Below are 24,058 nucleotides of genomic sequence, written 5' to 3' on the forward strand. Positions count from 1 at the left end.
TTTTATATCTCTAGTAATTATATACATTATCTCTTTTCTCCTGGTTTTACATTACAATTTACATCACTTGACTTTGGATCACATTTTTTCCAGTAATTTTTCTTTGTAAATGATATGCTGTAGATATTTATGTTACCAAAACAGTCTCATCCACTACATTCATAACAGAATACCTGCTATTCCTTTTTGCCATAGTTTTTTTTTTTTCTTTCAAGCAAAAGCATTTTTTGGTTATCCATTTTAAATACAGCAGAGGGATAGTTAGGGGGTCCAAACTTGACTGCACCTGCTATTGTATCTGCTATTTTATTATAACATAAAGTATAATCAAATATCTTCATTTCTCAATTTTCTATATATGTCCTCCATTTTCCTTTTCTATAAATACTATTAATTAAGGCCATAGATATCATTACCAATTAGATCACAGAGATTGTTATTCTGCATTTAGAATACTGCCTGGCACCTGGTAGTGCTCAATAACCACTTGTCAAATGAGTAAACAAATAATTCCTTGCGGACCACCAGTTTGAGGGTAACAGCTTCCTGCTATAGCACCTTTATTCATTTAACAACTAATTAAAAAGTGCTTTTGATCATCTTGTTGACAAATGATCTTTTGTGGGCTTTTACTGGTCGGCAGCATTAATATTTAACAGTAACAGCAACAATAATGATAACAGCATAGTAACCGAAGCATATGGTATTTACTCTGTCAAGCACTGTATTAACTTGGTGGTGGTTTAGTCGATAAGTCGTGTCCAACTCTTGCGACCCCATGGACTGTAACTCAACAGGCTCTTCTATCCATGGGATTTACCAGGGAAGCATAGTGGAGTGGGTTGCCATTTCCTTCTCCAGAGTATCTTCCCGACCCAGGTTCTGAACCCATGGACCCATGTCACTTGCTTTGCAGGAGGATTATTTTACCGTGGAGTCACCAGGGAAGCCCAATTATTTTAATTCACATGTATTTATTTAGTCCTCAAAAACAACTCAGTGAAGTGATACTATTACTCTACCCATTTTACATATGAAGAAACTGATCACAGAGTGGTTAAGGAAAGTGGAAGAAATAGGACTTGAACCTAGACTCTTAACCACTACGTGATAATGACTCTCCAAGACCTAGTATTTTAATTCTTAGGGTGTATCTTTTACTCCAAGTGAGTTATTAGCTCTTTAAGGAAAGAGCTTAATCTTTTACCTTCTGGAATCAGTCACAGCCCCTAGAGTAGTGCCTTATATGTCATAGGCTCAATAATTTTTTGCTAATTTTAGCACTGATTAATAATGTATAAGTTAATATCTAATAAATTATACTATAATAATAAAAATTTGAATTCAAATAAGATGGGAAAGATTATCATGAAACATCTTTACTTCTGGTAAAGGCAGTGAAATGAGGCACAATAATCTGAACCGTTGGGTGAAATTGTCCAGGAACATTCTCTGTAGCTATGAGCTCCCTCTGTTCCTTTCTAATCTTCCAAATCTTCTCAACAGAGGAAAAATGGAAAACATCTGAACTAAACACAGATGATTATTTCTAATTGAGATGGGGGGTGGTAATGACAGCAAAAGATTTTTGAGGATTTGGGGATTGGGTTGAGCATACGATGAGCCAATCACCATGTTATGAGATTGTAAACAGGGCAGATCATACCTACTGACAGCACTTGTCAGTAAGTACTATTATCATAACCAGTTCACAGATGTACAAAATTGGCTTAGAGTAACTACAGGTCACAGCTAACAGGTGGTGGGGTTGGGACCTGGTCTATGTTTAAGTAACTAGAGTATTCTAAAAGGAAGGCTTGACTGGGGATTATGCACCAAAATCTAAAATCATGGAACAACAGACTGGTTCCAAATAGGGAAAGGAGTACGTCAAGGCTGTATATTGTCACCTTGCTCATTTAACTTATATGCACAGTACATCATGTGAAACACCAGGCTGGACAAAGCACAAGCTGGAATCAAGGTTGCCGAGAAAAATATCAATAACCTCAGATATGCAGATGACAACACCCTTATGGCAGAAACCAAAGAAGAACTAAAGAGCCTCTTGATGAAAGTGAAAGGGGAGAGTGAAAAAGCTGGCTTAAAACTCAACATTCAGAAAACTAACTCATGCATCTGGTCCCATCACTGGCAAATAGATGGGGAAACAATGGAAACAATGAGAGACTGTATTTTCTTGGGCTCTAAAATCACTGCAGATGGTGACTGTAGCCATGAAATTAAAAGATGCTTGTTCCTTAGAAGAAAAGCTATGACCAACCTAGATAGCATATTAAAAAAGCAGAGACATCACTTTGCCAACAAAGGTCCATCTGGTCAAAGCTATGGTTTTTCCGGTAGTCATGTATGGATGTGAGAGTGGGACTATAAAGAAAGCTGAAGGCCACAGAATTGATGCTTTTGAACTGTGGTGTTGGAGAAGACTCTTGAGAGTCCCTTGGACTGCAAGGAGATCCAACCATTCAATCCTAAAGGAAATCAGTCCTGAATAATCATTGGAAGGACTGATGCTGAAGCTGAAATTCCAATACTTTGGCACCCAGATGGGAAGAACTGACTCACCGGCAAAGACCTTGATGCTGAGAAACAGTGAGGGCAGGAGGAGAAAGGGATGACAGAAGATGAGATGGTTGGATGGCATCACCGACTTGATGGACATGAGTTTGTGCAAGTTCTGGGAGATGGGGATGGACAGGGAAGCCTGGCGTGCTGCAGTCCATGGGGTCACAAAGAGTCAGATACAACTGAGCAACTAAACTGAACTGACTGACTAAAATCTAAAATGATTCCTTTTACATAATCCAGTTGTCTCTGTCTCCTCTGCCATCACACCAAGCCACACTTCACTTTGGCATTTCACTGTCTGAATTTAATTTGGGGATTCAATAGCTTAGCTGGAGTGAGAAAAACCACCTGCCTGTCTGAATAAAGCCACAATTGTACCAACTCCTCTGTGGCATCACCATCCTGACACTTAGCACTGACAAATTTACCCAAACTTTGAAAGGTAATATTTGCAAATACCAAAAGGCAAATTTCTCCTATTGAATGAAATTCTCTCTGAATACAGTTAAATGGCATTGATAGACCAGGTAAAATCTGATGTGGTTATGAATGCCTTCCAAAGCAAATATAAATGAAATGCATTTTATATACCTCCTGTAAGGATCAATTCAGTTCAGTCGCTCAGTCGTGTCCGACTCTTTGCGACCCCATGAATCACAGCACGCCAGGCCTCCCTGTCCATCACCAACTCCCGGAGTTCACCCAGACTCACGTCCATCGAGTCAGTGATGCCATCCAGCCATCTCATCCTCTGTCGTCCCCTTCTCCTCCTGCCCCCAATCCCTCCCAGCATCAGAGTCTTTGCCAATGAGTCAACTCTTCGCATGAGGTGGCCCGAGTTTCAGCTTTAGCATCATTCCTTCCAAAGAAATCCCAGGGCTGATCTCCTTCAGAATGGACTGGTTGGATCTCCTTGCAGTCCAAGGGACTCTCAAGAGTCTTCTCCAACACCACAGTTCAAAAGCATCAATTCTTCGGCGCTCAGCTTTCTTCACAGTCCAACTCTCACATCCATACATGACCACAGGATAAACCATAGCCTTGACTAGACGAACCTTTGTTGGCAAAGTAACGTCTCTGCTTTTGAATATGCTATCTAGGTTGGTCATAACTTTCCTTCCAAGGAGTAAGTGTCTTTTAATTTCATGGCTGCAGTCACCATCTGCAGTGATTTTGGAGCCCAAAAAAATAAAGTCTGACACTGTTTCCCCTGTTTCCCCATCTATTTCCCATGAAGTGGTGGGACTGGATGCCATGATCTTCGTTTTCTGAATGTTGAGCTTTAAGCCAACTTTTTCACTCTCCACTTTCACTTTCATCAAGAGGCTTTTTAGTTCCTCTTCACTTTCTGCCATAAGGGTGGTGTCATCTGCATAAGACTAAGCAAATAAAGTTAGAACTGGCAACCCAAAGAGATTCAGGGCACATAAACATCTTGAATAGTGCTTCAAATGTTTTGGGTCTTAACTTAAAACTCCAAAGCACATTAAAGCAGAAGACTTTCAGATCCATGATGGTATAAATTTAATCCACATGTGTCTGATTCATTTACACTTGAAGCATTCAAGTAATGTTTTGTAAGTGCCATCTCAATGTCTATGAGATCTCTGGCATTTTGTGTCTTTCTCCTTAAAAAACAGGAAATCATACTTTGGCAAGAGTAAATAAACTTAAAATACCAAAGTATTACAGACCACCATGCACAACTAAATCAACAGACTTTTGTGTAAATTCTCAATCCAGCAGTGTCTTTTTTCTTAATTAGATTGACTTTTGCTGGTCCAATTTTACACCATTTATTTCCATGAAGGGAGATATTATACTCAAATATGAGTTCAAATCCAAAGACCTATAGACAGCTCAATAGATTTACCAAATCACAGTGTAAACCTATGTGTAATATACTTTATACTGAGATAACATGTAAATAAATGGACTTCTAGAAGAGGGTCCTAAGCCAGATTCTGTAGGAAACACTCTGAGACAGTGATCTACATGCAGAAATTTTTCTGAAGGGTGTGAGGCAATGAGGAAAGCAGGATTTGGCAGAAGGAGGCACAGAGCTGGAATGCAGTTATAAGCTCTGAAGTGCATAGGACCCTTCAGAAATGTCCCACAGGAGGCAAAGGTGTGCTTTAGGTCCCCACACCCACCTGTCACTGTACACAGAATGACCAAAGAGAGGGGGGCACAACCACCGGCAAGGCAGCTCCCTTTGGCTGAGGGTAATTTCCCTGAGGGGAAAACTCACCCCATAGGGATCCAAGGGGGACACCAGTGTCTACTAAACAAGGCTGTTGGAGTTTTCTGAGAATTTATCCTCTGTGAATATAAGACCTACTCAGTCTTTCAGTCTGATTAGCAATACAAATCGGAGAAGACGATGGCAACCCACTCCAGTACTCTTGCCTGGCAGATCCCATGGACAGAGGAGCCTGGTAGGCTGCAGTCCATGGGGTTGCTAAGAGTCGGACATGACTGAGCGACTTCACTTTCACTTTCTACTTTCATGCATTGGAGAAGGAAATGGCAACCCACTCCAGTGTTCTTGGCTGGAGAATCCCAGGGACGGGGGAGCCTGGTGGGCTGCCATCTATGGGGTGGCACAGAGTCAGACACAACTGAAGCGACTTAGCAGCAGCAGCAGCAGCAATACAAATTGAGCCATATATTCACTCAATCAGCTAGCAAAGGCTTGAGGTAAGCAAACTCATTTTATAGAGACATTTTAACATTTACTATGGAGCTTTTATTTATGACAATGTACGACCAGTGTCTGTAGGTCTTACCAAAAGACATTTTCTCCTCCTGTGTCCTGAAATAATCCCCTCAAAGATAAAACACCAATAAATATACATTTTGGAGAAAAAAAAAATTTGTGCATGTAGAGAAAAAGGCAGCGCTAAAGATAATAATGGGGCAAAAATAACTTTGAAGAAGTTGTATCACCTAGCTTTTTCCCTTTGCCTTCAATAATTCACATTTGATACCTGGTTCCTTTTCATTCATTCATTCAATAAACATTGGTTATGACCTACTTCTTGTAGAAACTAAAACATAAACCAGCAAATAGCTCTTAAATGCCAAGAACCATTGAGACTAACAGAGGAAACTGACACATAAACGATGTAACAAGATAGTATCAATCCCAGTTTATCTATGAACTTCTTCCAGGTTGCTGATGAAATTCCTAAATCCTAGCACCAGACTCAAATTGTCGAATGTTCAGGATTCTCCAGGATGCCAATTCTAATACTCCTGGGAAACCTCTGAACACACTTTCACCTCTCGGATCTCTCTAATCCAAATCCCAATCCACAGTTTTGAAGTATTCCCAAGGCCGACCAATCAAGTCCTAACCCCATCAGCAGACTGAGTCCAAAGTGGAAATGAGAACCACTACCCACTGAGCCCTCATTTACATTAAATTCATTTAGAAAATACTTATTGGGCCCAACTCTGTGCCAGCCATTGGTCTTAGAATTGAGGACACAGCAATAAACAAGGTTCCTTCCTTTAAGGAGGTTATATGCTAGAGGCAGAAGCCAAACAACAACCAAATAAGCAGATAAGTGTATCCCATGTTATCTGATACTGCTAAATGCTATGAAAGAAAATAAAGCAGAGGAATGGAATAGAGAAGAGAAGGGTCACTTTCTAAGACAGCCTGGTTAGACAACATGATATTTAAGAGAGGAGTCAGGGAGGAACCACATGGATGTCAGGAGGAGAGTACCCCAGGCAAGAGAACACCAAGGCTTCAGGCTCAGGATGTGTTCCCAAATCTCTGAGAACTGCTCCTCTGCCAGCTCCCGTCACTGACCTCACACCACATACTTCATGTCCACCCAAACACAAGAGCAGCCTGAATACCCAGCATAGAAACTATATTTAACTATCTCTAAAATGTGCCTTATTTTCTGGATATGAATTTTGAGTTGCATGTGTCTGAGTTGTTTAAGAATTTCATAAAAGTGGGGTTTCCCTGGTGGTCCAGCAGTTAGGAATCCACCTGCCAGCGCAGGGGATGTGGGTTAGATCCCTGGTCCTGGAAGATTCCACATGCTGAGAGGCAACTAAGCCTGTGAGCCACAAGTACTGAGCCTGCGCTCTGGAGCCCATGCTCTGCAACAAGAGAAGCCACAGCATCGGGAAGCCCACACACTGCAACTAGAGAGTACTTCCTGCTCACCACCACTAGAGAAAGCTTCATGTAACAACAAAGACCTAGTGTGGTCAAAAACAATAAATAAATACTTTTTAAAAGAATTTCATAAAAGTAGAACCCAAGTATTATCAGTCCTTTCTTCAAACATCATCATTATAGCTTCCACATTCTTAAACCAGGGAGCACTCCCACTTCACAAGGGAAACCAGCTAAAACAATTATCAACAATATCACCTCTAAACTAGTAGCAATGCAAGAATAGCCAAAAAGATCTGACATAAAGCTATAAAACAATCCAGTTTGTTTTTAATTTTAAAATGAAACTCATTCAAAGTCCTTTATTTGGTACAGTGAGATCCAATGATGGATTGGTTAATTATTTTTTTTAGTTTGGGAAATAATTCAAACAGGTACACATTATGTATGCATATATTTATAGACTTCCACATTTTCATTTGAAATATGTAAATATACATCCACTCACCATCCTTTTGGTATAGAGCCAGGTGGACAGGACACATACACAGGTTGTCATTATACAGTTTTTACACAGATAATGAGGGCCAGCCTCTCAAAGAAAGCAATCTTTACTAATAGTCAAAATGTTCTATTCTGTTGTTTTGTTCCACCATTTGCCACTGGCCCTGTAAGATCTGGTCTTTATGACGCCAATACCTTTAGCAATTCAGTAGAATTCAATTAACCATTCAGTTATTTGATTTATATCTGACAAACATCTTAGTGACCAAATGTTTAACTACATGACTACAAATACTAGCAGAAGAGTAAAAACCTTAGAAAAATTAAAATCAAACTCTATATATGAAAGAAAACACATTTCTTGGGTAAACTCGCCTGTATAAGTTATCATTTTGCTCTTCATATACTTCCCAATTCAAAATGATCCTTCCAGTAAAAGACTGCTAAAGTTGAACTGTGTCATAACTCGACAGTTGCTGACTTACGGAACAGATTAAAAATTACCATTTGGTTTCAATATCTGCTTAATTAACTTACCTACAGAACTCAGAACCCACATTCTGGTAAATCATTTCCCATCTCTTGACATTCATACTACTTAAGTTACAGTCAACCAGTCAACAAGTATTTATTGCTCTGCCAAACTAGTGAAATAAACATAGGAATAATAATAAGTTCTTTTTAGGATTACATAGTCTAGAAATGGAATGTTAAAAAGACTCACTACCTGAAGAAAGACAAAAGTAAAGATATTAAGAAAATGTTACTTAGAAGTGCTGTTAAGTGTCTTCTTTTTCCACATCACTCTAGAAACATCAGAAAAATATCTTCAAGGTTTATTTATTAGGAAAAAGTGGTTCACCTAAGATGCATGCAAGACAATTTTATAATGGCCATTTGATTCTCAAAGCTTTTTGTATTAACTTGTTGCTAAATGGAATTGTAGGTCAGTCAGTACCTATTGCATTTCCCTGTATTTTTCAGTTGGGATTGTAATTAAATGAATTAACAATGTTTAAAACTATAAAATTCAGATATTGAAAATTTTTCCGACACTAACAAGTTATACTTTAAGTTAGTATTATGACTATGTTTCTAAGTAACAATTCCTGAAAATAAACATATACAGACACACACATACACATACATTCCTCTTTTTGTGGGGAAAAAAATAGGGGATTTTTAGGGCAGTGAAACTATTCTGTATTATACTGTGATGGTGGATACATATCAATATACATTTGTTAAAACCCACACACTGTACAGCACAAGGAGAACCCTGATATAAACTACAGACTCTAGTCAATCATAATGTACTCATACTGGCTCATCAATTGTAACAAATGAACTACATCAACGCAAGATGTTTATAATAAGGATTACTGAGTGTAAATGGATGGAAACATGAGGAGGTATGTGAATTCTGTGCTTTCTACTCATTTTTCTGTAAACCTACAACTACTCAAGAAAAATAAAATCTATTAAAAGAGATTTCTAACAAATATCATGATCTTCTTACCTTTGTATTAAACTCAATCATCAAAATTAATAAAGTATCCCCTTTTTCATCAGCCACAAGTTTTAAAAGTTTTAGAAATTATGCCAAAACTATTGATAAGTTTTGATGCAGTAAATCCTGCCAATCCCAGACATCAACACCTGCATTACTCACTTCCTCCTTTCAGTTTATGCATGCACCTGTACCCTTATTCCAGTTTGAGGCTTGAAAAATGACAGTGAACACAGGTCAAAGACTGTCTGCAGATGTTCATTCAAATGACAAATTCAACATTTCATCCTTATCAGGATGAGAGAAGGCACAGTGTAGAGTAGGGCATTGACCTGGAAGATGTCACAATTATAGTGCATCTGTGGGAATTTAGAAGCTCAGTTTCAGAGATATGTTTTGAACATTTAGAAGTTTCTAACATGTAGGAAGCAGAATGATGGCTCAGTCATTAACACCTATGCAGTTTCTCCTGGGCATTCAGAGGATAAAGGAAAAATGGTTCAATAGGGAAATCAGTGTTGGGTATTATTTTGGCATTTCCAAGCCTGGATTTTTCACTCAGGTTCCATTTAAAACTGTCTGAGGGCCTTAACAAAGCAAATAAGGCACTTGTTATAAGTCACAAGTTATAAATCCTTTAGCCAGAACTTGCCATGAAGACCCAAGACTTCACAAGAGAAAGAAACTAGGAATGCAAAGAATGCTTGAAACAATTTAAAACATCAATTCAGCCTGGGGTATCTGTGGTAGACCTACTACCCATCTGATGCAGAAACAATTTTCCACACTAAAAAGCAGTTTAGAAGTATTGATGCATTGGGGTCCTAAGTGTAGCAATAATTCACAGTTGAAAAGAACACAGACCTCAGAAAACATTTCATTAAAATAAAATTATATTTCCACTAGGATATATATGCAAGATATTAACTAAATTGTAATATCTATTTTAGCAGTAAAGAAAACCAAAACTTCAGGAAAAGAAATTAGAGAAAAACATAAATTCAAAATATTCCTGGTGAGGATGAAACTTTGTTACCTTCTATTGCCTGACAGTAGTTAACCTAAAACTCCTATTTTTTCAAAGTCAAAAGCCAAAACTAAGTAGAATTTTAAAGGTGACTTGAAAAAAAAAAAAGCAAAAACCAAAACACCAGTGATTAGCCCAGTTATCCAAGGTTACCTGTGTCTCATTAAGTTCACTACTTCATGGTTTTCAGGCTTTCTCCAGAGCTTCATTTTTACATTCTCTTTAAATATTTTCAGCTACCTCTTTTCTCCCTTGCTTAGCATTCCCTTTCCAACCCTCAAATTAGTCATTTTTACTCAGACTTATTTTTTATTTTAAAAAGCTACTCTATTTCAAAGTTTAAAAGAAAAGGAGAATTATTCTAAGGGAATTCCCTTTGTCAAGTAGCATAAATTAAACTCTCCAAGAATGAACACTGAAGTGATTCCAAGTGTTGACAAACTTTTCTCAGCTATTCACATTCAAACAACTAAACTATGAGCTCAGATGAGACCCCGAGTTGGGTTCACCTAAGGCCTCCTAAATTGACAATAAGCAAGCTTCAACATGTTGACTTGCCATTGACAGATGTAGTCTATCCTCTGCTAGATTGGGCACCTTGGACTAATTCCAGAATACTGTGTAAAAAAATACTTAAATGATACAATTTCAGTAGCTAAATGCAAATTGTAAGGAAATAAGAGGTATAGAAATAAAGAAATATTTTAAAAGCAAGAAATCCTTTTGCAGAATAAAATTGACTACTAGAGGATCTATCTGCAGCAGCAACTCTCAAGACTTCTGTTCACCAGGACCATCAGGATTGTTTATTAAAGCTCTACTGGCAACAGTTCTTAGACAATGAACCCACAGGAGCGTGGAAGAACTGCATTAAAACAAACAAGAATAAGCACTTGCACATCACTATGCAAGGTATGACCATGACCTCTGTGTTATGGCTACCTCTGTCTTAACTTTTTTGCCTTACCTCTACCTGAGTATCACCTGTATTACTACCTTTGAATACCAATCTGTTTCCCCCTTGGCAAATGGAAAAAGGAATGGAAATAATCTTCACTGCCATCAGTAGCCACATACACAAGGATGTTTTCTCTTTCCTTGTATGTTGTCACCTTTTCTATCAAAAATTGTTGGCCAAAGTTATGGCCATACTTATCAATCACAAGTATTTTTTGTCTTCTATTTAGAAAGTCATATAAATGATTTATATTTGTTGCTAATTCTTTAAGCTTAGCCTTCATTTCCAAATAAAAATACCAAGATGTTAAATATAGCTGCTGGAAAAAGAGGAAATGAAATGATAAGAGAAGATTCCTTGGCTCTCATATCCCTCCCTGCATTACTATCATCCTGGGTTAATGAACTAGAGATTTCTTTACCTGATCTACCCATTCCTTACCTGATCTACCCATTGAGATCACCTGCACTATCCAACTATCTCAACTCATCACTTCCCTTTGCAAACTGAGACCTGATCATTGTGTGTTGAGAAGCCAATCTATAAATTACAAGCCCATGTGATTTTCTATCAAGACTTACTGGAGTCCATTCCAATATTGTTTTATAGTCATTTTTTCACATTTTAGAAACTAATCATATTCAGTATATTAAGACTGTCATTTCTGCGAAAATTACTTTATACCACACTGCAATATTTAACACTACGGTTAGAATTGTTTACTGAGATATTTCTTTTATTTCCAGGCTTGTGGGAAAATAACCATCTGTGTCATAGTTAGCTTAATTCTAAGCCAGAGCTGAGAACTAAAGTAAGTTCCGAACAGGAGTCAATTCCAGCACTCAAAAGATGAAACAGCATTGCCCATCAAGACTAACATCTTTGAAAAAGACAACAAACCTTGTATTGAATATGGATTAACTGAAAAAGGCAAAAAAAAATGTCAAAACCATAGATCCTTACCAGAAAAGGACTCCAACAAATGCAGGAAACACACATTATACCCAGAAGCTGGATGACCATTTCAAAGTGATGAGACCTGCCTTGTCTGTGCTGCTGACTTCTAAATTTAACTTTCAAAAGTGAAATTCCTGTGATGGCATTGCAAACAAATGAAATACCCAGGGCTAGGAGCCCCAGAAAAGCAAAAAGTAAAAGATAAAACCTATCTTCCCAGTCTTTGATTTCATCTGTTTTGTAGAAACACCAGGTCCTTGAAGCTTGAATTTTATAGTCACGGTGCCCGAGGATGGGCAGCAAAGCTACAAAAACAGCAAAAAAGCACACCCCACTCAACATCATTTTAACATGCTTGGTTGTAATTTTTGTAGAGTGAAATATTGGTTTGGTGACTCCAATGCATCGCTCTATGGCCATCAAACTGCCTAGAAAAAGTGGGCACAGACCAGAGAACACCATGCAGATACCAAAAATACTGCAAAGGATATTTGACTTGTCAAAGTAGATCCAGTCTTTATCAGAAGCATACACAAAGACTGCTATAGTTCCATTGATGAGGTGCCCAAAGAAATCTGTGATTACTAGAGCACTAGCCAAAAGCAAAAACGATGACTTATACTTCTGTCTAAATCTCTGGTATGCCTTCATGAGGATAGCAATGGCAAGGCTGTTCGATAAGATTCCCACTGTCATGAAGATTATTGAAAAAGATATTGAAAGGTCTTCTTCCAGTTGGCAAGTTGTATTTGAAAGGAGCTCAGATTCAGGAGACACTGGCTGTATAGAACTGTTCGTGGACATTGTTATGGAGATAAGAGCTGGCCACTCAAGTCATGTCCTTCTCAAGAGTTTAGGCTTGCAGTCCAGAGATCTGTAGCATAAAGACAGAGAAATCATGAGCTCTGGAAAACTGCTCATCTGGCACCCCAGCACCCTATGGTGGGAATCATATTTATCCAGCCTATCAGGAGCCAGATTGCATCATGCTGTGAACAGCACATATCTGCCTGGGGTTCCACATCTCATTTTCAAGGTAAAGAAGCTACCAGAACTGAGACCTTTTGGTTAACTTCTGTGTCTACTCTGCCAATGAGCACCTCCTAAATCTCCTCCTGACACTTCACTGTCACCCTAAAACTTCAGATTTACCAAGTCACTTAACAAGACTAGATTTAAACCCAATGAGTTTTTAAAAGTATGATAGTCTATTCTAATAACTAAGTGACCTTCTAAACTTTTTGCTTTTTCCTCTGATGAACTTTGCCCCAAACGTGTAGATTATTCCTTTGGGAGCTATGTCTGTTTGTCACGCAGACAAAAATCATCTTCCCCAAATTTTGGAAGGGTGCAGGGTGGAGCCGCAAGCGCACTGACGCTGCATGGGCTTCTCTGAATAAGTGCTGAATTCGAGCTAAAACTATGTGATTTAGCTCAAATAACAGCAAACCACACACATCAATGACCCATGGAAGGTTACCACCTGTGCAGAAATGCAGGTGGGTGACAGCCAGGGAGACGGACCACCCTCACTGTGGGTAGTTCTGCCTAGATGCTGCTGATCTTACGCTACAGGTTCAGGGCAGCAATATCCAAGGCGAATTATTCATTTGTAGCTCTTTCCCTAAGGCTTCCTTGGTAGCTCAGACGGTAAAGGGTCTGCCTGCTGTGCAGGAGATCCGGGTTTGAACCCTGGGTTAGGAAGATCCCCTGGAGAAGGATATGGCAATCCATTCCAGTGTTCTTGCCTGGAAAATCACATGGACGGAGGAGCCTGGCGGGCAACACCCCACAGGGTCGCAGAGTTGGACACGACTGACACACAGCTCTTTCCCTGGTGAGCTGAGGCCTGAGTCACAGACCCTCTATGCCCACCACCGCCGCCACCCCGCCCCGAGCTCTTTCGGCCGGCGTTTCCCCAACAGCTTTCCCGGAGGCTAGGAATTCCGAAGCCAGCCTTTCCTGGGACCGGCCCAAGAAGGGCCGCCCCGGTCTGCCCGCAGGGCGGCCGCCTCCTCCGAGTCTTACTCACAGCGCTACTTTCGCCCGCTGCTACCCCGACGCCCCCGGGCCTCTGCTTGCAACATCCTTCCCAAACCTCTTAACTGGCTGAAACTTTCTGCGATTGCTCAAACGCCAGAGGGCCGGTCTCCCTCCCACCCCGGGGGCGCCAAAGACCTGAGCTGATCCGGATGTGGGAGTCGAAGGGTCCCGGTCAGGGAAACGAGGGGCGAAAGAGGATCTTTTCCTTTACCCGTTTCCCTCCTCTTAGACCCGTTCTCCCGGGTCCCAGCCGCGCACCTCAGAATCCGGACGGGTCGGTCTTTCCTCTGAGGCTGTATCCCCAGCTGGGGGCATCTGTTCCAAACTTGTTGGCCAGCGCAGGCTCAGGTGCCCTCGGGTGCGGCTGCCTGCTGCCGCCCCGGGCGTCCGAGAGTGGGGTGGCTAAACCTCAGTAGGCTTGAGCATCCGGAGACCAACGCGTGGGAATCTAGCCGCTAAAGGGGTGGTGACCTTGGCATCCCCGGCTGCGGGCAGGGCTCTAGGCGGAGCAGAAGGGCGCGCCAGCCCGTGGGCCATCCCGCGCCCTGCTCTGCTTCGCCGCCGCCGCCGATGCCTCCTGAGCGCAGCGCTGCGCCCTCGCCACGGCTCCGGCCCGGACTCGCTCTCGCCGCGCGTCCTTCCGCGCGCTCGCGCAGCGCGGAACCTGCCTGGTGCGCTCGGCTGGCTGGATCCTTTAGCACCTAGCAGCGCTCGCCGCCTGGGCGGGGAGGAGGGCGCGGTTGACCTCCGCCCCTTCCTCTCCGCCCCTTTTGCCTTGAGCCTGACCGGGAGAAACTTCAGCACCGTGCTCAGATGCTACAGCCCCCCTCCTCAGCATCACTACGGCCCTCTTAGCTGCCCGAGCAATTAGGGAAAAGTTTTGTTTTAAACTCATTCTCCAGCTAAAGGCGCCATCTCTACGGCTGTAAAATAACAATCAGGAGAGCCGAGGAAAGCGCGCAGACAGCAGTCGTGACAGCGTGTTGGAGCTGTCAGATTGTAGTTTGCCGACAGTTCATCCCAAATCCATCTTAAAAAGATAAAACCAGGTACAAAGAAAGAGATGGTGCATTTGAGATGGTGGGCTTAGGGGCCGATATCCCCAAGAAGTGAAAAACATTCGGGCCACGTGTTGTCAATGGGAAGTCGCTGCCTTAGGATTCTCTGTCACTTACAGGACTGGACTGTTTCTAGCTTTCTAAAGAAGGTGAGAAGGGAAAGGGTGAGGCGTATTCTCGAAGGACGAATGCAGATAAAGCAATAACATTTTAATGATTTTAAAAGCTCAATGGTGAGAGAATTTCTAGTGGTGTATTTACTCAAAGAAACGCTAATAAATTTGGCTGAAATAGTTTTATAATCAAGAAATATCCACTATTTCATTAAGAATTGTAATTCGAGTCATTTTAATATTGTAACCGCTTTTTGCTTATATTGTTTCGATCCGTACCTATTAACTCTTATTTTCATAGCTTATGGAAATGTATTACTGACTTTTGCTTTTTTTGTCAGTAAAATATTGCCACAACTTACGTGAAAAACCAATGCCTCATGGAAATAAACCCTCTTTTCTCTGTTCTAAAATCAGAAGAGGTCTCTAAACTCCTGGAAATTAAAAAGGATCATAAAATGCTACAGTGAGATAAATAAATTAGCCATTAACTATAGAAAAGAATGATTGCAGTTTTTCTCTGTGGTAGACATAGATTTTTTTTTTTAATGATATGATCATAACTTATAAAATAAACTATTACTCAGGTAGAGTCACTTGAAAATTCTGGTTAACCAAATATTCTAGTTAGCAGAGAAATAGTATATCCGAATGACCAGTGTCCAAAAAACAACTATGTAATAAACCACATGGAATATGTTAATCACACAGAGTACTATTCTATCCTTTAGTGATTAATATCACTTGATCACATTGGATACAATTATCTATTTCTTATGCCTCTCCCACTGAACTGCATATCTGCAAAGGTCTTAATTATCTCTCCATCCTCACCTAGGACTATCCTCCTGGTCACTTATTAACATTGCTTGAATTCATCAGTGGTACAAGCAACATTTCCAGGATTACACTTCAAGATCTTTAAAAGTCCCGATCTCTCACTGGCACATCTCACAAACAACAGCTACTTAATCTACTGGGTAAAAAAGAGAAAATTCTCATGAAAGCAATTTCAAGTCATAATGTTTATTATGTATATTCAAAACATTATTAATCTATTTTTCAAAGTGCTAGATAAATCCTATTATTTTTAAAGTATCTACTTTGGGGGAAAAAAAAGTGTCTACTTTGCATGTATTCTTGGAGTTCCATTTTTAGAATCCATTCCTTAATCAAGATACATTTCACCTGAATCTCAATAAAGGATTCTAAAGAACCTACATCTCTTCTCAAGATAGAATATATTAGTATCAGTAGAGAAGGTACTAACTAATATGGAAGAGTAAATAATTAACTAACTACTCTTAAAAGAAAAAAATACATATCTGGCCTTATTACACCCAAATCTGACCCCTATTCAAAGTCCCAATGGCAGCCTCTGACTTTATATAAAGAAGTACTTACATAAAGACTTTATATAAAGAAGTACTTATACAAAGAAGTACTAGTTAGTAGAGAAATAGTATATCTGAATGACCAGTGTCACTTCAGTCACTTCAGTCGTGTCCGACTCTTTGTGACTCTATGGACTATAGCCCACCAGGCTCCTTTGTGCATGGGATTCTCCAGGCAAGAATACTGGAGTGGGTTGCCCCGCCCTTCTCCAGGGCATCTTCCAGACCAAGGGATGGAACCCGTGTCTCCTGCGGCTCCTGCATGGCAGGCAGATTCTTTACTGCTGAGCCACCGGGGGAGCCCGAGTATAAGGAAGAAGAGCTGGCAAATCAGCAGATAGAAACAAACAGATCAAAAATTAGTTGGTGGGTGGAGGGGGTGAGAGATGGTGGGGGGGGGTGGTGAGAAGGGGGGTAGCTGATAAAATTCTTCTGAAAAACAGTAGTTGGTATCATTACTGCTGAGAAGCAGACACACATAAAACTCTTAACTTACACCTTCATTCAACAAATTTCTTGAGCATCTACTTTGTGTCACACACTGTTTCTAAGAGGCAGAAACACAGCTGTGTGGACAAAGCATCCGAGCCCTTCCTCTAGTGTGGCTTTGAGGTAAAGGAGGGCACTTACTTTTGTGGAGCCTATGTCTGAAACCTTGATGTGATTTGGTGGCTTCCCTTTAATGGTGCCAAAGCTGATGTCAGCCTGTCGACAGGAGATAACATGACAGGTGTGTGCTTGGCAATCACCTTCATTCAGGATTGGATGCTGAACACTGTGCTCAGAGAAGTGTGCACATTATAATTAAAGTCAGAGAAACCGGGACTCAATGACACTGAGGATGAAGTAAAAACTCCATAAAAATTAACAGGCGTGTTGAAGTTGATTTTTATAGTTTTAATAAAACTGTCTAGGAAAACTTTTCTGGAATTTACCATTGACATTCATGCTAGAAACTATGTCCCAGTGTGGCAGTAATTAAAATAATAACTTCTTTTTTAAAAAAAAATTATTATGTAACTCTTTGAAACACCAAAAGTAACATATGTAATACATTTGTAAGTCGTGAATTATAAAATAAACACCCATGCACCTAGTATCTAATTTAAGGACTGTGTGGATTTCCTAGGGCTGCTGTTACAAAGTACTACAGACTGGGTGCTTAAAAAACAGAAACGTTATCTTGCAGTCTGGAGTTTAGGAATCCAAAATCAAGGTGCTGGCATGGTTAGTTCCTCCTAGGGGCTGTGAGGGAGAATCTGTTTCATATCCCTGGCATGGCTTCTGATGATTTGCTGGCAGTCTTTATCATTCCTGGCTTTTAGATGCATCACTCCAATCCCCGCTTTCATCTTCACATGCCATTCTCTCTCTTTGTCCTCACATGGTCATCTTCTTATAAGACCAGTCATATTGGATTGGGATCCACCCTACTCCAGTACGACCTGATCCTAATCGATTACATCTGCAACAACCCTATTTCCTACTACAGTCACATTCTAAGACACTGGAGGTTTGGATTTCAACATATTTTGGGGGGTGTGGGGGGAAAGAGTCATTCAATCCATTGCAAGGCTATACAAGAACATTACTAACATTGTTACATCTATCTTCATGTTTCTGTCTCCATTTCATTCTTCTGTATCCTACCCCCGGAGATAACAGAGATAACCACTATCCTGAATTGTATGTTTGTCATCATTCTCTTGCATTGTATTGTTTTATTACATAAATATGCATATGAACCAATGTATTATTTAATTTTCCTTGTCTTGTAACTTAACCTCCTGTAACTTGTTTTTTTAATACAAGATTTATAAGATTCACAGATATTGTTGTATGCGGTAGGAGTTATTCATTTACAAAATTCTGCAGTCACAAAAATTTGGATTTCCAAATTTTTCATATATCATCCTGTTAATGGTTATTAGGATTATTTCCAGTTTTATGTTCTTAGGAAATAATCTACTATGAATAATTTTGTATTTATCACTTTGTGTAGGAGTTTCTCTAGGACTTATACCTAGAGTGAAATCACTGGGTCACAGAGTTTGAGAATGTCCGACTTTCCAGGATAAGGCTGTGCCTAGGAGTTTTCCTTCATATTTGTGACAATACTTGGAATTGTCTATCTCTTTAATTATTACTAACCAGACAGTTGTAAAATAATATCACATTGGGGACCTAAATTATATTTCTCTTTGCATTCCTGTCTCTTTTTCTGTGAAATATCTGTTTATCTCTTTTGTCCAAATTTTCACTGGATTCGTTGTCTTTTTACTGCTGCTAAGTCGCTTCAGTCATGTCCGACTGTGCGACCCCATAGACGGCAGCCCACCAGGCTCCCCCGTCCCCAGGATTCTCCAGGCAAGAACACTGGAGTGGGTTGCCATTTCCTTCTCCAGTGCATGAAAGTGAAAAAATAAAGTGAAGTCGCTCAGTCGTGTCTGACTGCTAGCGACCCCATGGACTGCAGTCCACCAGGCCCCTCCGTCCATGGGATTTTCCAGGTAAGAGTACTGGAGTGGGTTGCCATTGCCTTTTCTGGGTCTTTTTACTAATTCTTTATGTGTTCTAGATACTAATTCTCTATCAGTTGCAGAGAAAACATCTTTTTCCAAATCACAGCTTGCCTCTTCATTTTCCTTACTCTCCTTTCTTTGCTGTCATTGTTTTATACAGTGCTTAATTTAATGTGATCAAATTTCAAGATCTTAAACCTCATCTTTTATGCTGTACTTTAGCATTTTTTCTGTCACATTTTAAAAGCCTTTCTAGAACCTGGATTATAAGATATTCTACTATATATTTTCTAAACATTTCAACATTTGTGCCTTCCACATTTAAGTCTTTAATCCTACAGATAATTATTTTTGAGTATTTGTGAAGTAGGAATCCAGGGAGTTCCTCAATACAGATAACCAATATTTGTGGTGCCATTGGTAAGTAACCCCACTATTATGGGTTGCACTGTGTCCTTTAAAATTCACATATTGAAGTCCTAACCCCCAACACCTCAAAAAGTGACCTTATTTCTAGATAAGGCCTTTACAGAGGTAACCAGGTTAAAATGAGGCCATCGGGATGAGTCCCATTCAATCTGAGTGGTGCCCTTATAAAAGAGGGAGATTCAGAGACAGAAACACATACAGAGAGAACCCCATGTGAACGTGAAGATGGCGCAGTTACAATACCTGCCATGGAAAGAGGCCCTGAACAGGGTCTTCCCTCTCAGCCCTCAGAACAAATCAATGCTGCCAACAGCTTCATCTTAGACTTCCAGCCTCCAGAGCTGTGAGACATTTCAGTTTAAGTCACCCCATTTGTAATGGCAGCCCTAACAGATTTGTACATCCTCCCTTCCTCATGAATCTAACATTTATATCTCTCATAGACCAATATCCAATTCATGGGAAAATAATTATTCCTTGACAGACCTACCATACTCATTGGGTTCCACTGGACTCCGGTTCCCCTGGAAAGTACTATTTGGGGAGTGCTATTGTTACCCTTAGGATAAACTCTGAATTCTTTAAGGTGGTTTTCAAGACTTCTTAATCTATGTTCCTACTTCTGCCGTGAGGCTTAACTCTCCTTCCTCAGCCCTAAAACTCTTTGCCCCAGTCACACTGACATCCTCAGCTCCCACAACCTGTCCTTGGCCTTCTGCACCGTTATCTTTAGTAATCTTCCTTCAATCCCTCACACATTGCCTGATCCCTATTCAGACGCCAATGTTCAAAAATTAGTGTGATTTCTGTATATCATGCTAACTGCACGTCTATCATTGCCATTGCATGTCCAGCACTTTGCACATGCTGTGGAGGTGCTCAGGAAAGAATGAATGAATTAAGTGGACATACTTCAGAAGTGGAAATCCAAGCATCAAGAAGTAAACTTGCCTGATTAGAGTGGCAAATACATGTGACAAAACCACATCTATCTGACCAAAAAACCCATACTCTCACCAACTCTTCATATTGCCCCTGGGTTTAATAAGACATAAAGTGCTGTCCTTTATGCACAGTTTGTTGCTACTAAGCCTACCACCAGAAGGGCAGATGCCTGTATTGTTTTTCTTTTGGTACAAGAAGTTTTGCAATAATCCATCTACATTCTTTCACAAGATCCAAGACCCACAGCGCCACTGTTCTAGCACTGATGCTTTTGTTAACGCTTCAAGACGGGCAAAATGGAAAATCTAGGAGGTGAAAAGAAGGAAAAAGTTGGAAGGAAGCAGAAGAGAAAGAGAATATGTACTGATTTTCTGCCCTTTGCCCAGCGCTGTGATGGGTTCTTTAAGTGTACACATCAATGCTACCAGGTGGTTATTCTATCCACATTGCACAGAGGAGAGATGAGGAAACTGAAGCCTAGACAAAACTAAATTATTTGCCCAAGATCACAGACATATGCTGAAAGTGAGGTGCAAACCAAACCATAAAATACTCAGCAATTTCTGCTTCGTTCAGGGATAGGGGGCCAATGCAGATCCTCTTAAATCTCCTATCCATCCCCACATCTCCCCGTTAGCCTGGACCCTGCTATCGGCTACTCCCACTGGAGCTCTGGGTGCCTATCACCATTCACTATTTATTCTACACATTTACTAGACTCAAAGTGAGCAACGTGTTATGCTAACAAAGTTTGAAATGTAGGGATCAGGTAGCCTCTGTTTCTGCCCTCAAGGAGCTTAAAAATCTACACTAGCATGCTAGTTCTTGTTAATGACCCCCTGTTTTTTTCCCTCTTCTTTCCATTTCATCTTCATCCCTTTCTAGGATTCTATTAGCCCTCTTCACATTTTTCTTCCTGTCTTATCTGACTTCAATATTTCATATAGATAGCTAGGATCCAACTAAGAAGCAAATTTAATCCACCCAGTAACCTATTATTTTTAAGTGGCCCCTGAGCAGGTGAGACACAAGACATACAGTGTTTGACAAAAGTGAAGTGACAAGGACAAGTTTGCACCAGGGGAGAGAATGGACCAGACACAACATCACAGAAATTCCTGAAGGCACTGGGGATCACAGACAGGGGCCACAAAGGAAGACTGTTTTGCAAAGAAACTACCACCTTCACTTTTTTTCTGCATGCTTGCATATGAAAAGATATAGAATTTACAGCTATTGAGGACTGACGGTGTCTCAATGCTAAACACTTTACATATATATTAAATTATCTTTTCCAAGAACTCTATTTAAAAAGGCAAAACCATGACCCTCACTTTGCACAGAGGTAATTGAGGCACAGAAAGATTAAGGCGTTAAACTGCTTAACACAGAGAACGAATTCAGTACCAGGTCTGCTCAACTCCTTGATCCTAACTCCTGGCGCAACTGCCTCACTGGCAGCTAAGACACCCCTGCACGCTGTGGTTTGACAAGCAAGGTTTCCCAATATTGGCAGCTATCACAGAATGTTCTTTTGTGGCTAAGTGGTTATCAGGGGTCATCTTGATTCTTTATCTGCATTCAATACTTGTCTACAATTTTCTCATGGATTTTACTTCAGTGAAGTTTCAAAACACCCACATCCAAACCCAGAGCAAATCTGAAACCACCACAAAGATCATGAGACCATCCTTGCCAAAGTAAAGAAAATCCCCCTTTAAAAAAACATTAAAAATGAGTCCCTTGCTGGAAGAAGAAAATATTGATAGATTCACTATTCCCCCAACTTGGCACAAAGGAGAAATTGCCTTCTCTGAAAGATGGAGCCATCTCAGGGGTGTAAAAAATATATCCAAAAGCTGAACTCAAATAGGACTGCCTGCTTCAGCATGCAGCCAGTGCCATCTTGAAATTTCTCAATCATTTTAGCTTTGAATTGTGTATTTAAGTGAAGTCCAATCAGACAATAGAGCCTGCACCCGCAGCTGAGACCTCCAAATCTTGTACACATTCACCTCCCCGGGATGGGCCTCCCTGGGATGGGTTCTTGGCTACCCAGTCCCCTATCCCAGACCTCAGCCAGCCTCCATCGACACCCTCACATGGTAACTGCTGCCATTCTTCACCGAGGAAGGGGCCTGGCCATGAGATTGAGTACGGTGGGCATAAGGGCCACTCTTCACCAAGGAAGAGGCCTGGCCATGAGCTTGGGTAGGGTAAGGATAAGGCATCTTGGGGCCAAGCATGGCTGCTGCACTCCCATGCCAGATGAGCTTATCTGGGCTGGGCAGGGCAGGCTTCTCCCTGCTTCATCCAGGTACTGAGCACCTCTGGGCACAGAGGTTTAAGATCTTCACATGCTCAGTAGCTCAATCGTGTCCAACCCTTGTGATCCCATGGACTACAACCCACCAGGTTCCTCTATCCATGATATTTCCCAGGCAAGAATAGTGGAGTGGGTTGCCATTTCCTCAGGGGTCTCCCATCTACTATGAACTGAGGCAGTCGGCCCATGGAAATAAGGAGCCACCTGGCTCGATCCCTCCGGCCCAAACCCTGTACAGACACTGCACATGGGTCCCTAGTTTGATGGGAGAAGGAACCCAGTAGCCATCAGGCTCAAGCAAATTCACACACACCTCAAAGATCCTTGGGTACCTGTGAGGGTTTTGTATTGGCCCCTGTTCCTGGAGGGCCTCTCAAAAAGCTCCACTCTGGGGAATTTTCTCTTCTTCCTTACAAGTCTTTCTCATTCTGTCTTGAGTTTGTCTCTTACCAGCTAGAGGCAGCCTTGAACGACAAGCCACAAAATAGAAATTGTGTAATTTTGGTGACTCCGCACCCAAGTGAAATGTGATATTTGCATTTGAATTGGCATTGCACAACATAGAAAGGAACAAGAAAATTCATCCTAGTAATCTAACATTTTAATTTCTATTTTTTTAGAGCATCAAGTAGCAAATAAACAACACCATGACAAGTCCAGAGAGAGACCAAAAAAGGGAAAAAATTTATATTGTAGTATTTTTAAGTGTACTTTCCCCTACTTTTTACATTTCTTTCTCAGCTTCCACACATCAAACACTGGATCCTAGTTTTCTGGGTTCCTCTAGGCTACAACATACAATCAATAAACATTTGGTAAGTGAATGAATAAGTTTCCATAACAATTTTCCCTTATGGCATTAAAAACTCTCTACCTGCTAAACTGACAGTGAAGCTGTGTCCTTTGTATTTTTGTATTTCCCTAAAACTCAGCATAATTCGTTTGTTGATGATCATTATAGTGTATTGAATCACCACATACACTTTTATTTTCCCTTGTCTCAGTAACTGTATCTCTGGAGACATTGTGAAGTGAAGATCAAAATTATAGGCTGAATAAATAAAAACAAAAAATACTCTCGAATTATCCAACACACAAGACATAAAAAGAATTGAGAGGAAAAAGTCGTTCTCAGATGGAATTGTGCAACTCATTAGCCATCTTTTCCACAACTTGCTTCCTACCCAGGCAAAGCTGAGGCATCAAGTCTCATTTTCTAAAAGCCAGTTGGAACTTATGCTAACATGGTTGATGCTGTTTCTCCTTCTATCATAAAAATGTTTTAAATCAAATTGAAAGTTGAAAGCTCTGTGTGGTCATAAATTTTTTTTTAGTTCAAAAACATCTTGGCTCTCAGATGTGACTTCTCCAACAGTTAAGAGGCTCTCATCTTGTGAAAGTGTCTGCCAGAACCAGTTATCACTAACCAGAGGGAACAATGCTGCTGTCAGAACGCGGTGTCCTTGACAAACAGAAACTTAGCTTTTCCACACATGTTGGGAGTTTGTCTTTGCACATCATCATAATTGAGAATAAATC

The 24,058-nt window shown here is 40.6% G+C and overlaps 1 protein-coding gene across 1 annotated transcript in view; it reads right to left on the minus strand.

Annotated features, from left to right (window-relative positions):
• PTGFR (prostaglandin F receptor) overlaps positions 1-14,413 on the minus strand; it is a 66,286-nt gene extending 51,873 nt beyond the window's left edge. Inside the window, exons 1-2 of the mRNA XM_019957228.2 lie at positions 13,991-14,413; positions 11,696-12,563 (exon numbers count right to left, since the gene is read on the minus strand). Coding sequence (XP_019812787.1) covers positions 11,696-12,493 — 798 coding nt within the window. The 5' untranslated portion in view covers positions 12,494-12,563; positions 13,991-14,413. The remainder of the gene's footprint in view (positions 1-11,695; positions 12,564-13,990) is intronic.
• Between the last annotated feature and the right edge of the window lie 9,645 nt (positions 14,414-24,058).

This window comes from Bos indicus, chromosome 3 (assembly GCF_029378745.1).
Source record: "Bos indicus isolate NIAB-ARS_2022 breed Sahiwal x Tharparkar chromosome 3, NIAB-ARS_B.indTharparkar_mat_pri_1.0, whole genome shotgun sequence".
NCBI lineage: Eukaryota > Metazoa > Chordata > Mammalia > Artiodactyla > Bovidae > Bos > Bos indicus.